The 17,435-nt window shown below is 39.5% G+C and overlaps 1 protein-coding gene across 2 annotated transcripts in view; it reads right to left on the bottom strand.

Annotated features, from left to right (window-relative positions):
• Positions 1–17,435, bottom strand: part of LOC137276712 (gonadotropin-releasing hormone receptor-like) — a 91,450-nt gene that overhangs the window by 15,124 nt on the left and 58,891 nt on the right. Inside the window, exons 4-5 of one of the 2 annotated variants that reach the window (XM_067808341.1) lie at positions 14,212–14,313; positions 9,171–9,453 (exon numbers count right to left, since the gene is read on the bottom strand). In XM_067808341.1, the coding sequence (XP_067664442.1) occupies positions 9,171–9,453; positions 14,212–14,313 (385 nt within the window). The remainder of the gene's footprint in view (positions 1–9,170; positions 9,454–14,211; positions 14,314–17,435) is intronic. The other variant, XM_067808340.1, reaches the window with a different exon arrangement.

Raw genomic sequence — 17,435 nt, 5'->3', positions numbered from 1 at the left:
ACAAACACATGCAGACACAAGTAAAGTAAATCTAAAATTACTGATCCTTTTAGAAGTGAATATGGAGGCTTTATAGATAATTCAATAAGATAATAAGGAAATGATTACCTCCTGAATGTAACCTACATGCGTAATATTGTAATTTTATGTCCATCCCATTTTCAGATTACCTCTGTTCTTAAGAAAGCAAACCATCTAACTAATGGCATTTAATTTCCCATCTGACAAGGGTCCAAGAAATATGGATAATAACAATGTTGGTAATGAAGACACCACCACATTAGCCTTTTGTAGTGACACAAATGCCCTTTTCATCTAAATATCATGGAAATAATTCTGGTGTTATCTGCGGCGAATTAGCTTGGGGAAGAGCTATTTGCAATACCAGTTCATGACTGGAATTCAGATCTCATCTAATGAAAGAGTACGTAGTACAATCTAAGGTTAACGTGAGGTCAAGTAGATAAAGTATGAACGTACCAACGTGCATGGTCGATTGCCGTTGGGTTGTTAGTGACTGTTACATGCGTACATCCCACTACAAGTCCAGCCCAAGATGTTACTTGTCTATATACATGACACCTGCGTGTACGTACAGTTTTAACAGTACGCTTTTGGACCTGGGTCTTTGGTCAGTCTGTTATTAGCACCGATAATAATGATATTAATAAGTATGTTATACATCTAATTTTAAATTTTAAACCATTGTTTGTACTAAAGTCTTGATCGCATTTCCATGTTGTTTCTTAAAAATGACAAACAATCCAGTGTTTTTTATGAAAGACTGCCTCTGGAGATTTATATGGTGCTAGTTAAGAGACAATCACCGAATTTCGCAGGTAATACATAATGGTGACGAGTGTTTAACCGTCAAAATATAACTATAAATAATACATTTCCATAACAAAAAATATATTTCTGTATTTACAGAGTAATTCTGTCGGTCTGTGTAAATATATTAACCTAGCTTCATCTCGGTAGAGGCACGCGAGGAGTAAACGATCCATATGAAAGGCTTTGCTCAGTTTGTATTTGTTCACATTTAGCAGTGTACCAGCAAGGTGCAGAAGTTTCCAGAACCGCCTTCCCTTATCTATAAACAGAGGCACCACGTGAAAGAATGCTTCATTAATAAGTTGTGATCTGTTTTAAAAGCAAGTGGTTTCTGGATTGTCTCTGTACCTAATGACCTAACATAATGTTGAACGACCATCATGTTTATACCAGTACTGTGCTGTTTCCAGTCTTGTTACATACAATCGTTTTGAATACAGGTCTGGTCAAATATTATTTACAGTTATTTAAAAACAAGCATATATCATATACTGAAATCAATCAAATTTGATTTTAAAGGAAACTGCCACGGTTTCCCGATTACCTGCTAATGTAGTTTGTACTTTGCGCTTTCATATCGGAGAGTCGACTGAATTTAAATAGATTTAACTAAAAGAAACGAAATTTTGAAGACGAATACCTGTACGTTACCATGCTCTTATTTCTTCCACGAGATAAACTGCATAACTAATCTTATCACATTACTGAACGATTGATAATGTCTTTAGCCAAAACCGAAGGGGGAAAATGCATTCATACGATGGCTCACGTAATTGGTGAAAACGTTAAATATAGCATCACTATCACGTAAATAAATGACTTACTTAGACAAGAAGAGACCTGGCATATCCAGCGAACAGAATGATTAGGCTTATCATTTAGCGTGGATGAATTCGCCAAATGTGTTTGGGTTTGCTCGGCGCACATATTTGACTCTTGTGTACATTCCACAGTCTGAAGGAACTATTGTTGATGGTGTTCACAAGGTTTCAGTTGTATGTTTCTAGCCCCTAGGGAATAGTCTGTGTTAGAAACGGTATTGCGTGGGGTGCTTAGTCCTGTGCGAAGAGCTCAGGGGCTCCTTTCACGAAGTAATCCTTAACATTGCACGAGATTTAAACTCGGTGGTTTACGATCACCTTATCCTATATAACATATGTCATATTTTGTATTTGTGTAATCACACCTCAGTCCTTTGTCAAAAGAGGCCGTGGTCACGAATCAGTTAATGTTAAGCAACATCGACCTCGAAGAAGTCCTTCGATGGGTGACCATACTTTTTGCGGCTTGACTCCTGCGCATTTCTATTATTTCAGTCCTGTCCCAAAACGACGTACATGGGGTCTCACCTTAGCCAAGTGAGTTTGCTCAAATTGCCTCTGTTCACCCCGCAGAAGCTGGGTACCCGCTGAGACGAGCCATGTGACAATTAATTGTCTTCCTGCTATCGTAATAATCAGATTCCGATTACAGCGATTGAGCAACTAGGCGCTAACTAATAATATTCAGCAACCCGTACATAAAGAGAGGTGACCTGATCGGATGATAAAGTTAACTTTCTTGGGTGGTGCATGTCATTGTGTAGTAGATAGATGTTGTAAATCACTGGATTGTCAGACTCCACTATTTACAAACAGCAAACAAACGTAGTCCCAGCTGGATGTATATTTCAATATCACCCACCTCCCCCCACCCCACCCCCTCCCATTTTAGAACTTCTTCTCCTCCTTAAGTTAACTCAAAGTACATGTATGTTCAGATTTGAATCTATGCATGTGATCAAGACCGTGTTATAAGACAAAGCCTTGTTCTGTTTCCCATATGAATGGATGAAGGATAGTAACAATTAATGTCATTTCTTATATTATTTGGACCAGGAACTATCGATGTAATGTTTGAGTCCATCCAGTAATATTCCAACAAAACTGCTCTTTCAACACTTTCGGTAACAAGGAATGTGAAAGAAGCTCCTCCTCTCTATCCCAAATGATCGCATTCATATACGTGTGGATGTTTGATCAACGACTAGAAACAAAGAAAATTTCTTTGCAAGCAGTTGTTGAAAGCAGTATTCTTATTCATATGTGTTAAAATGTAATGAGGACTTCTAAAAAATGTTACTTCCAAAATCCTTTCTTTATACAGAACTCGTGAACCATACATTGTACTTTCATGTTCCCGATGTTTCTGAAACATTATGAAATGCCATTGGTTCACCTACAAATGTCAAGACTCTTTTAAAATAGTTCAAATAATTACACGTGATGAATAATTGAATGTCGGTTGAAACCCATTGTTGATGGTGAATTAATTGTACACCAGTTCTTGCACCATCTGATTTAACAAAGATTGACGTTAGCAACAGTTACTATGTTTAATCATATGGTGTATTCTCTCGGTCATCAATGTTTGTGGTTCAGGTACTTGCTATAATCTAACTAACAACAACAGAACACTCTTGCGTGAGGCGCTTGGGAGATGATCAATGAATCGAACAAGCTTTTGTGTGGTGCACCTCTACGAATAATTACATTGTTCCATCGGAAATGTCTTCAGATAATTAACCTGAGCAAGAAATTTAATTATCGATGCAGATCTGTAATTACGATTCCCACGAGACAGATCAGGCATGTAATTAACACCTTCTCCATCATAATGTGTTTGTGGAGAGACATGTTGCCTCTCCGTCCGCGTCTCATATGTATGGTTGTCTGTTTAAGCAAATGTACATGCATCGCAACGAAGAAGAATTATTGATGCTGTCATCCTCAGAAAGCACAACTTATCGCATTATAGAAGTTAACGAACACGACTGACAGTCTTTATTGAGTTCAACGAAGCCACGAATAAGCCTTTATTGGGAAGATACGTTGAAATTAATACTAATATCTAATGAAGCGCGTTTGCTGATCCCTTCTTTGCCATTTGTTAAATGCATTCCGAGATTATTCTTTGGTTGAGATTAGATTTGCTGACGAGTAAGGAGAATGTTCAGGCGTTATCGCCACTTCTTCTTCCTCTTAGTGGCCACAGCTCATGGGAAATCATTACTTCCCGGGGTCTCCTTGGGCACATTCCGCTTCCATACCAGTATCACTGTTGAAATAGCGTTTACTTCTACAAGATATGAGTTATTACGTGTCGCCACATATATAGCCAACCAAAGCCTACATCAACCGCCCTGTACAAAAACATGTCATAACGCAAGACTATGAAAAGTTCCGATGGAGACACATTTCGGTTTTCAAAAATGATAATTTACAGTTCATGTTTCTTGAGACAGATTCACACTACAGGGTCACTGTTAGGCAGAGAGAAAACGAGTTTCATCCCATTCGAGTTGCAAGTAACTGAAGTCATGATGTTTACGATGGTTCTATATATGTACTAGTAATTATATAATAGATATGATTCATGAATTAACAATAACATAAAATAATGTTATACCATAACTGGTGACATGGTAAGCAGGATTTGCTTCAAAATCATACGCATAAATGGAATATTTAACATAGTTTGAGATATAATTCCAGGTATGTATCTGTCTTCAGACGCAGCCTTACTTTAAAATATCATTCACGAGCAAACATTTCGTGTTAAATCGTACAGTGTGAATGTGCCATTATACAAATCCAATATATGAAATAAAGAATGATATGAAACTATCCAATATGAAAATGAAAAAGGTTCCCAAAAAAGTGTACAAACACAGAAAGAAAACTGTGTTAAACATTTACCCCATGAGAGGAGTTGAAATCCGGGATATTTTCACCTGGTAACCTACTTGCATGCTGTACATATATTTTGCGAAATCATATAAGTCCTTGACCACAGCGTGCATGCTGTATACAAAATAATCAAATCAGAAAATATTCATACATAAATGTTTACATTCACCACACAATTGAAATTTGAAATGAAGGTGCGTTGCGGCCATGATACGAAAATATGTACATGAATAACACAACAGCATGAGGAATGAGATCTGACACAAAAACAGCGGGGTCTTCACTCTTGAATGACACAGAATGAAACATTATCTGAAGCACATAGGGTGTGACAGATTCCGATTCGATTGAAGCACCTCTAGAGTAAGCCGTGGGAATGCCATATAGGACAGTGAGTGTCGCACGTATTACACAGTGGGGTGAATGCAAATATGAGAAAATCAATGGAAATAAACAAGATGAATGGAACCACTATCAGGTCATTTGGAAGCTCGGTGGCATAGACATTGTTAGTAGACCTCTTAGTACGAAGATAAAAGTAAATTATGCTTGAAAGATGGATAGTTTCTGCACCATCATATTACAGCTAATGTATCTTCCATTCTACCTTTCTAATCGAAGTTCGGGAAGGTCGTGTAATCGCTTTCTGTACTAGTGCATCAATATTTTGCTGAATGCCAACGACAGACCAATAGAACCATTAATAATGAAGAGTGTCATAATTGGTAAACCTGGGGTCAACGTCTTTTGAAGGGCACAAATACTCGGCGTGTATAGTACCGCTTGTTTCAAGAGAGATTGTTAGACGAAATGTTTCAGCTCCTATTGTGGGTTCAGAGAAACATGCCATATACTGTTATTATTAGCGTGATCTTAAACATACAATTTCTTCGCAGGCATTCTAAATGCACACATGCCAGTTTCACATTTTCAGTCATGCACTGGACCAGAAAGAGAATGTTCTGTGATGATCGAATTATTTCTCGACATTTCGGGGAGGTATTTATTGGAACATACTAACTCTTCTTAAAAATGTCTTATACAGTTAGTGTCTGGGGAATCCATAAGCGGTTTACACGTAACGGTTACCAAGATACTCAAATCATCACATCAGCGGAACCTGTTTTCGAAACCTTCACGGGGTATTAACCGGCGTTATATGGATTAAATGGGGATTAGTCAGTCTAACTGTGGACGGGAATTTCAACTCCGTTTCGCACCTACTTAAGATCAAAAGGTTACAGCCTGTCAAACTTTTATATTTGATAAAAAAACACGGTGTATACAACCGATAAAACACGACGGAAGGAATGGAATAGCATTAAAGTTGTAATCACATTTAATGTCTGTAGTATAAATTTCAGGAGTGTAGATCAATATCTGGTGTCTGGGTGATATACTGTTATGTTGCCCTTGATATTGTACGGTTGCCCTTTGCATCATTTAGTATTTTGCCTGAAGCTGGTCATGATCGTGTGTGCATTGCTTCTGCCGTACCCTCTCGGCCAGAAAACTTCAACAGATTTTCCATTGGGAACACGGCAGGGAATTTAGGGAGGACGTCCAATATCCGTATGCCTTTGAGCTGATAAACGATGATCTGATTGCCAAAATTCCAGCTGATACATCTGTCGAATGAAACAACGACTTGGCTTACAATTTCTTGTGCGTGTCGTTGGCTTGCCAAATATATTCACGGTAGTCAAATCAGTGCCTAGGTAATTCTGCCGATACCATGGCACAACCGTACCCATGCTGATCATGGTCAAGAATTGTTGCCCTGGAAGACCGTCCGTTAACAGCGTTTTCTGCTATGGAGGCGAAGCACTGGTTCGTTGCTTAGTCCATCCAAACCTGTGGGTGTCTGTGAGTGATAGTCCATTGCAATTTGCAATTGATGTAATGAGAACAAGTTTTCCAGGTTCCGTTTTTCAATCTCATTTGCAGTCCTTCCCATTTAACATTTTTTTGATATACCGATCATTTGGACAACTTAGTACAATGACGGCCCTGATCCCCTTTCGTACACACATTTCGCCCTATTGTCTCTTCTTTGAAATATGGCTCCAGAGGAATCTATAAATGCGTGCAAAACTGAAGTGCATTTGTGCTTGTTCCCATACAGGTGCACACCTATGTTCGACTTTGAGTGCATATGCACAACGAGCCGATATGAAAGTTTGTTGAGATTGGCTGTTGGGTTCAGATGCAACACCTGGTGTTGTACATGTGCACGTCAGGTAAACTCAAGTCATGACTTTCCGTTACGTTTTGTCGGTTGTACATCTGGCAGATGTGCAAGTTGTAAATGACATAGTTTGCGAACACTTTAATGAAGGGTAAGTGAATTTAGGTTTCAACGGCATCAACATCGATCTGCGCAAATGGGAATGACGTCAACCTAGTCAGCGAACCTGACCACCCGATCCCGTTCGTCGCCTCTTACGACAAGCAGAGTCACCTCTTATGGCAAGCATGGGTTGCTGAAGGCCTATTCTACCCCGGATCTTCACGGGTCACTTTAATGAAGACTTTGAACTTTCTGAATAAAGGACCGTAGGTGACATGGTTATGGTGACACGTCATGCTATAATTCTAAATGTCTATATCAAAATATTTATGGAATAGAAGACATTGCCCGACAACTCCATACACGGTGTTATATCTTTCACACATTGTTTGCACACCTTGGTCACTAGCGTTTACTTTTTAAATGAAAAAATGGAGCTTGACATACCGGTATGTTCAACACTATTTTCGTGAATACCTAGTGTCATCTATTTACACTTTATCCTTCATTGTTTGTGTGTTTATGCATCTTTCACGATTTATATTCGAAACGTAACTTTTCACAGCATGTTTCACGACTAATATTCGAAACGTTCGAATTTAGCCATAAGCATATTCCATACTGACGTTGTGAGACATCGCGACGTTCACGCAGGAAACTGCCTATTTGGTATTGTTTGTCATAGCTGTTGTATATATGATCTGGCCCCGATTTCTCGAAACAAACTTAAGTTTTCACTCAAATCTCAAAGTTTGTTTAACAATTTAAAGCAGCTGAATTTGTAATTCAACTGCATTTTTTCAAACAAAAAAGTCCAAGCAACTAAAGAAATCTGTTCACCAAATTCAGATTGTCTACTAAGTTTGAGTTTGATGCCTATTTCCGTCCATTCTGGAAAATGCATGTTCCTGTGTTTTCTCAATTTGAGCAAAGATTTGAACTAAGTAAAAGCTCAGACTTAAGTTTGTTTCGAGAAATAGGGGCCTGATCCGATCGTTGGTAGCTTTGATATCAGACGCCGCTTTTAGCAATATTCCAGCAATATCACGGCGGACGATACCAGAAATGGGCTTCACACATTCTACACGTCTGGAAAATCCAACCCAGGTATTCTGCATGACGATAGGACGCTTCAACCAATTAGGCTGGGCCACTGTCCTTAGAAGACATGAGGGCGAGATTCTGTTGATCTTGAAAACTCAAAACAATTCTTCCAACGTTCAGTTTACCAGCAGTAATCACCAGCATGCTTATACACAAAACTCACCAGCTTCAGACTGATTTAGTTTGATTATGATGTGAGGTTAACGGACATTGTCACAAAGATCGGTTAGACAATGTGAAGGAATTTCACTCAAGTGATATCTCAAGCGGTCAGGAAATCAGGACTGCCTAAAAGATTATTACTTTTTGTGATGTGGTCTCCATAAGGATTTGTGTCGTCCCAGTTGTCAACGTAACGTAGCAATCTTTACATTTTATTCTACCTCATAAACATTCACGTACATTCAATATTCTACTTCCTCGATGTTATGCCAGAGCAATGGCAGATTTAAATTGTTCAGAAGCATTGAAAATTTTAGCACCCGTCCTAAATCACTCAGCCTTACTAAGCCGAGAATTTGGTCCTGTCGGGAAATAACACGTTTAGTCGTTCAGCCTGAAACGTTAAGAAAAGTATAGTTTTCCAATATCAAAGTCATGTAAATGGTTTGGGGGCTAGATTCATGCGCCCTTTTGTTGTTGATAATACATTTATTGTAGGAGATCGAATCGAAATAATCGACAACCTATTCGGATCGCCGCGTAATGCCTTGAAGCATAGAATTACGTTAGGGATAAAAGAATTTAAGTAATGATAATCGTTTCTAAAATGTCATTAGGAAATAAAATATAAGAGAAAATCGTTGAGGGTAATAGGAAATCACCGGCATCGCGTGACCTATTTTTTATATATTGTATGAAAAAGCACGACGTGTTATTTGGGTGAGACCCCAGACAATTTATCTTGTAAACGTTAATTCCCAAGTGAGGACACAGAGAAGATTTTCTGCGCTAAAATGTCTTTTAATAAAAATTCCTATCGCATAGGATTTTCTTTAACAAACTAGAACAAGATTGGAAAAGATATGAAGTTTTAGTTTTGTCTAACTAATTTCTCCTAGGTTTCAAATAGAAAGGTAGAACACCGAAAATATGACGCATAAGTATTGTAAGATAGCTGGGATAAGTATATTAGAATTAGTATCAAATATGGTAGATTAATATTTGTTAGTACTCGCCCTTTCAACTTCCAAATGCCTTCTCTACAAACTAACCTTGCTGTGTTCACCTTGCATAGCTGGAAGGCTCCATAGATCATAGGATTGAGCAGAGAGTTGGTCATCCCGATGAAAAATAACCACAGGTTTGTCCTTGGGTTAAATTCTTCCCAGAAGAAGGTTGAACAGATGAAGAGAACGTAATAAGGAGACCAGCAGACGACGAAAGCTAACACTATCACTATGGACATCCGGAGGGACTTCCGCTTTGCCTTGCGCAGTAGATTACTCCTCACGGGCCCTCGTGAAAACTCGTTCGACAACGTTGATGTGATAGACTCTGCAAAAATAACATCACTGGTGGGTTAGTAACTGTTTCACACTGACTGTACTGTACGTGGTGTCCCTCATTGATGATGGTATTGTTGAAGAAGGCCAAGCAGGTAGACTGTCCTTCTAAGACGCATGTAAGTTCGAAAATAAAAAATATAAGTCCGAAATCACGGCCATAATAAATTTTTTATACGTGAATGTTTTGAATCCTGTGAGTGTTTCCTGATGGGAATATTTCTATGGAAAATATCGGTCTTAAAACATGTAAGAAGAGAAAGTATGTTCTGTTTACGTCAGCTACTTCATGTACACAATGTAAAACTGTCTCCACGCTTGGAAATGTCGCTACCTTCACATCACATTAAGATCTAAGCGATATTTAACGTTGTTGCTTAATCTCAAGTAGGAGTTCCTGTGCTGTTCTTCCAGTGCATATTTGATTTGAACTGAGTTGTTGCATTAAAGACCAAAACCAAAAATACTTGGAACAAAAAACTAAAGCGTGAACTATAAATATACTGCAATAACCTTTCATGCAGGAAAACAATTTAAAGAGAAAAACTTTGTCCTAAAGACTTTAATTGTTTGTAACGGCTTACTTGACTAAATGAATTGCCTTCTTTAAAGAGACATCTTTAGCATTCTCGAACAAATACCACTTTGATCATTGTATGTTACGCCAGAGGGTCCTTTGATGTGTTGGTGACTGATTTAATTTAAACCAGAGAGCGATGTCCCTGTGAATGCAGAACCAATACCATTCATGGGGATGTGTCTTTCTGAGCCAGAGGTAGACTACACCAGTCTATCAGTTGTCAGTTCAGTAGGTCACAAGAGCTGTTGGCCAATTCAAGCGAAAACCAATGCTCTAGACGAGGCTATCAACTGAAAAGACGTCCGTATCCTAAGGTCAACTACCTTGATCTAGGTTGCGAATGGTTTCATGAGCTCTGAGCATTACTTTGATGGTATGTTTTATTACACATAGTGTATTTATGTATTTCACAAATAGCCAGGCTTTACTGTTGAAACAGAAACACCAATACCAGGCAGTGTTTGCGGGCGTCTCTTTCACTGATTACGCATGGGCAACTATGTGTTGCATATTGACATGAGGTGATGAGCCATCTTTGTGGTTTACACAACAGATTGCTTGCCTGTCACTGTACATTATGGTGTTCCACCTCTGGCCGATGAGAGCTCTCTCCGTAAACAATGTTTGAGCTACAAATATTCTTGCAACATTGATTTCTTGCTAATTGATACCATAGGTATTTAAATACCTGTTCAGGATTAGTTACTGTTGTGGGATTCTGCAACAAACAATCACGGTGTATTTTTTCAGAATATTGGTAGCTTACAGCTACAGCTACACGTTAAGCCGTAAATGCTATTGATATATAACAATAACGCATATTTGCACAATGGTGTCACATAAGAATACGTTCATGGGTCGATATTATTAATGGTAATGTGAAGAAGATATTGCAGCACTGTCACCGATGAGCAATGACTCAGGAGACCGAACACATCCCTCATCCCATCAGTGGGTGATGCAGCGCAATCGTGTGTTTTATCACTCGCCCGTTGGAGATACTGCAGTGTAATATTTTCACTTCAATATTATACTAGTGTAATACCGCTTGACGTATGACGTCAAAATGGTTCAAAGTTGTGACGTCACAATGCTAATGTTGATGTCGCGATTTTACTAGACCGTGCTTGACTTGAAAGCTGAGAGTCCTCACACTGTAGGCAATTTCGCCGCAGTTTCTGTCAATTTATGTTGGCGAGTAATAAACAGAATACTAAACTCGCTTCCGTGAAATACCATCTTCATTAAACTCGTTAAAGATTTAGTATCAAATTCGCTTTCGCTCGTCTGATACCAAATCATTAACACGTTTAATAAAAATGGTATTACGCAGAAGGTCGTTTAGTATCCTCTATGAATATCATTGTTGAAACGGCGCAACGGTTGATTCACCCATTCATTGATTGCTGACGTTTACTAACGCGCAAGAGTTGAATACTCGTCACTTTACTTTATATAAGACAATACGTGCTTTTTCCAAGGAATCATTGGTTCTGCGGAATTCATTCATACAGATATGAAAGTCCCCCATTTCCCTATGATAATATTGACAACAAAGTCCTTTTGAACTTCCTTAAACAGCTTTAAATATCTGTTCTATGACCACGTGAGAACTTTGACAACTTTTCTCTTTTAATGTGAATGGAATATTACTTTTGCAACGAAAGCGTTTGAAGAGCATTGATCCGTTACGACTAAATCAGTACCGACGTCTTAATAGGCACGGCTCTGTATTTCCGAGGAGTTTGGAGCATATGTAACCAAACTCTTGAAATAATTTGAGTAGCCAGCAGCTACATCCTCGCCCTTTTAAGCAGCTAAGGATTATTTATGCATGTATAACATTCTCGTGGTTGACAGAATTTTCTCCAGGAGCAGCAAAAAAGTGACATTTCATCACGACCCCCGTTCTGTATTGATTTCATGAACGCCTTTTCACCAGTCAATCAAAGATTGAGTTTGTGCAGATCGACACAGAAACCCATAGAAGAAGATAATACAAAATGAGAGGCGCTTTGATACGAATACATTTCGCTGATAAAGGTACATTTCTCGAGAGTGTTGTTATAATCATGACAATATCCTGATACTTTCTAAGACTTGGTCCGTATATAAAACTTGCACTGACGTCGAAGACAGCAGAATTTTACCATCTTTCACTGGCGTTTAGGTTCCTTCCAAAAGATATATCACGTGTATTAACAGTTTTGTCTCAGGACGATGCTACAAGACAAAGTATATCATTTCATGGAAGGTTTTTTTGAGACATGGGCCTGACCGACCTTACAATATCCATCGGGGAAATGTTACGCTTAGGACTAGACCATCCTTAATACGTCCACTAGGAAAGTATTGCGCTTAGGAGCTAATTGTTCTTCATATGCCCATCGGGTCTAGACCCCATTGACATTAGACTGCCCCTAATATGTCCATCAGTAAGATGTCACGCACAGGACTAAATCGTCCCTAATATGTCCATCAGTAAGATGTCACGCACAGGACTAAATCGTCCCTAATATGTCCATCAGTAAGATGTCACGCACAGGACTAAATCGTCCCTAATATGTCCATCAGTAAGATGTCACGCACAGGACTAAATCGTCCCTAATATGTCCATCAGTAAGATGTCACGCACAGGACTAAATCGTCCCTAATATGTCCATCAGGTAGGCATTACGCCCAGGATTAGACTGTCCCTAATATGTCCATCAGTAAGATGTCACGCACAGGACTAAATCGTCCCTAATATGTCCATCAGTAAGATGTCACGCACAGGACTAAATCGTCCCTAATATGTCCATCAGTAAGATGTCACACACAGGACTAAATCGTCCCTAATATGTCCATCAGTAAGATGTCACGCACAGGACTAAATCGTCCCTAATATGTCCATCAGTAAGATGTCACGCACAGGACTAAATCGTCCCTAATATGTCCATCAGGTAGGCATTACGCCCAGGACTAGACTGTCCCTAATATGTCCATTAGGAGAGTATTACGCTCAGGAATAGACCGCCAGTAATATGTCCTTCGGAAAACTGTTATGTTCTGAAGTAGGCCGTTCTTTAACATTTTCACTTGGAAAGTGTTACGCTTAGAACTATACCGTCCTCAATATCTTCATCGGAAAAGTGCTATGCCCAGGATTTGATCGTCCCTAATATATCCATCTGAAAGATGTTACGTTCAGGACAAATTCGCCCTTAAAATGTCCTTCAGGAAAGTGGTATGCTCGGGGCTAGACCGTCCCTAATATTTCCATTGGGAAAATGATACAGTCAGCACTAGCCCTAGTATGTCCATCAGTAGGATGTTAAGATCAGGACTAGATAGTCCTTACTATGTCCATCGGGAAAGTGTTACGCCCAGGATTTGACCTTCCTAATAAATCCATCAGAAAGATGTTACGCTCAGACCTACACTGTCCCGAATACGCCCATTGACAAGGCGTTACTCTTTGGGGCTGATCGTCCTTAATATATCTAGGCCCATCATGAAAGTGTTTCGCTCAGGACTAGACCTTAGGACTAGGACTACTCTTGGGGCTGATCGTTCGTATTATTTCCACCACTGTGTTTCAGTCATAACAGACCTATACGCCTCGGTGGTTTGCTAAACTTGTAGAGGGATGACATGTTTGGGCTGAATATATAGAATGGATACATACAACACACCAATGGTATCCCCTTGAAATTAACAATGAAGAACAAAAACGGATGTAGAGAACTGAAAACGCCTTTTACACATGTATACGTACCACACCAGGCCGCGATGGCAGTCGAATCAAATAATGTCCTGTAGGAATCACAGGAGAAAGGTGTGGTGTGCAGGGCGATGACAGAATAAACTTTTGGATGTGAAAAAGCGTAAGCACCATGACAAAAGCCACAACCCTTGCTAACTAGTCTATGACAACCACAAACACAGAACAGCAAAAAAAAAAGAATTTTCCAAACGGAATCAGTGATCGTGAAAATAAATGAAACTGCATTATGACACCAAAACTTAAATAAAAACACACAACTGAAAATCCTCACAACAGTCACGTCGTCTGACTGTCGGATCTGGTGATCAAGAACGACAACTGAAGGTATCAAGAACAACTGAAGGTATCAAGAACGACAACTGGTGCGGGTTACATGCCTTGTTCTACTTCTACAGTATATATACCTTTGCTGCCGGTGCAGCCCGACATACACATGATGCCTTGGTATGTCTGCCACTGATCTGCACAACGACGCCTCTTGGCGAGGCACGATATCCCATCTAAAACTGAACAAGAAATGATTATGAGGTAAATTCATCAGATCATGTTATTCCTAGAATGAATAATACACAGCCTCTTTGTCAGTCTCTTTGGTCCGCTTAGATCTCCGTTTTTCATATGAAATCGGGAAGATAAACATACTAAAATTCCTCAAAGAAAATCTTATTAAGAGGCAGGACGGTATCATATTAATCATAGAAACAAATCTTTTCCAGTAATGTTATAGACTACCCTTGATGATAAACACAAGACACAAACAGATAACGTTTTTTACGCATGAGCGTGTTTAAGGCGTAATTTGTAACAGTTAAGGTATTTAAACTGATATTTAAACAACAATATAGCATGTGCCTAATTTGTTTATCCCGTACGAGAGGCTGAACGGGCAGCAATTGTTTGAATTTGGTACCAGGCATAAACCACCATTCTCCTTACATATAGAATAACATAAAAGTAACAACAGTCTTGAAAACCCCAGTAAAAATATTATTTAGCAAAATGTTATTTTCAAGAAATGATCGATCAAATATGGTGATCAAAACGCAAAACGGTATCCAAATTCAGGGGCATTTCCGATTAAGCCACAGGGAATGGTGAAAGTATCACGACTACGAAGGCCCAATGCAACATTCTCAATTCATGGGGCATCGTCGTGACGTCTACAGTTTCTTATGAGAGATATCATCCACTTCACTGTTTGTTTCGGTAGGTTAGAGGTTAAAACGTTCGCTCGTCACGCTGAAGACCCGGGTTCGATTCTCCAGATGGGTGCTATATGTGCTTACCCCAGTGCTAACACCACTTCTGGTGTCTCCAGCCGTGATATTGCTGGAATATTGCTAACTGATAATATACTACTGTAGCCTGTTCAACTGTAATCAAACAAGCCATTGTACAGGTCGTTTAAGTGGCTTGACTGAGGTGAAGTGAGTAACGGTTTGTTTTGAATTTACACTACCGTAAACTATGGTTATAACAAATAGGGCATTAATACAAGGTCTATATAACAGTCTATATAACAGTATCTAGATGAACCAATTCGACTCACACATAAATGGAGTGACTGACACACACAAAAGTACATTCTCGTTGATGCATCAGCTGCTTTTATGCGTGTTCGGTATGAACATATGTCTGTATATTTAGCATGTGTACTAAGTCTTCGTGAACGTCCACAGGAAAGTATTGGCAAATATAAGACGCTCTTGCGCTTCTGTTTGAACAGATTTCAAGTCCTTTTACCAATACATGTACGAATTATTTCCGATACAGACAACGACTATTCAAACATAAATGCATGTACACTTGCTGGAGTATTTGGTAATTGTTTGGTACTTTTTACGCTAATACACATACTATATGTTAGACGTCTGTGGCATTTCAACGGACTGGCGTTATCTTGCACTGTTTCAATAAAGCAACTGAATATCAAGATTTGATGATATGCAGTGAATAGTGCAAAGATCAGATTGTGATATTTCCAGTCGATGTCATCAATACTGTTGATATAAACACATATTTCAGAAAATTCTCAATTCTGAATCAAAGTTCTATTGACACTACATCATGGATTGTGAAAGCAGACACCACACAAACACTCTGGCACCAATAACCAAGATGGGAACGATATTTTATTGAAATGAACAAATTGAGATCGTACACCACACTGACGATCTTTCCTGCCCAGCGAGATGCCTCAGGGTGTTTCAGTCTAATACATCTCGCACCTTGAGGAGTCGGATTGCTATTGATAGAATATATGATAAAAAAAATTATCAATCACCTAACTGCGAAAGGCATATTTGCCTGGAGCTGCCTTATTCTGTTCACGGGAATGCACAAATCCAGATTGATTTTGTCGTCAATATTATTCCTCATATAGGCTTTGCTGGATTTGTACAAGAAATGGACCTGTGGCCAGACGTCTGAGTATCATTTGTGTGACGATGAATGTATAGAGACTTCCTATGCAAAGTTAACTGTCATTAGTTACTGAGTGGGTCCATTAAGAAAATGAGTGCCTGAGCACTCCGGTTTGAAGAGCGTTCCTGTTATATTTTTTTGGTTTCTAAGGCTACAACATTCAGTGACGCAGATATATAACGTTTGCCACTTCTTTGAAACCAATGAACCGGACGTGGTGCAACACTTAGAAACATACTGCTGATCAGGGATTCGAACACACTTCACTGCCTCAGATGACGTGGTCCTCTGTTGATACTGTCTAGAAAGATGCATTCCCGTTTTTAATAAAGTCTGGTTGATACCGCTTCCTTAATGAGGACACTACCGCTCTCAGTCATGATGATGTGCGAGGAAAACCTACACTACGTGTAATGCTATGACCTCTTATTCGCACCAACGGGGTACAGGGGTGCGTCCAAGCATATACATAAGGATTAGGACAAAAGGTGACTATGAGCTTTTCGGACGAGATCAATGGGTATTCTGGATCACTGTGCATGGCTGGATAGAAAGGACTACAGGCTGACTTTCATACATAACTCAGTACATCAGTGGCAAAAGACGTGACCTTGATGCCTGATGCACATGGGTACATCGGAGCGTGACCTTCATGCATGGTGCATAATGGAGTACATCAGAGGAACGGGACGTCACCTTCATGCATGATGCATATGGGTGCATCTGGGGCACAGGACGTGACCTTCATGTATTATGCACATGGGTACATCAGAAGCACAGGGCGTGACCTTCATGCATGATGCATATTGGAGTACATCTGAGTCAAAAGACGCGACCTGCATGCCTGATGCATATAGCTATATCAGAGATACAGGGCGTGACATTCATGCTTGATGCATAATGGAGTAAATCAGAGGCACAGGACGTGGCCTTCATGCATGATGCATAATGGAATACGTCAGTGGCATAGGACGTGACCTTTATGCATAACGCATATGGGTACATCAGAGGCACGGGGCATCACCTTCATGCATGATGCACATGGGTTCACCTGCGGCACAGGACGTGACCTTCATGTCTAATGGATAATGGGGTACATCAGAGGTATTGGACGTGACCTTCATGCATGATTCACTTTGGTACATCAGAGGCAGAAGACGTGACCTTCATGCATGATACATATGTTTACATCAGAGACACGGGA

Source organism: Haliotis asinina, chromosome 3 (assembly GCF_037392515.1).
Source record: "Haliotis asinina isolate JCU_RB_2024 chromosome 3, JCU_Hal_asi_v2, whole genome shotgun sequence".
Lineage (NCBI taxonomy): Eukaryota > Metazoa > Mollusca > Gastropoda > Lepetellida > Haliotidae > Haliotis > Haliotis asinina.
This window is presented reverse-complemented; position numbering and strand designations above follow the sequence as displayed.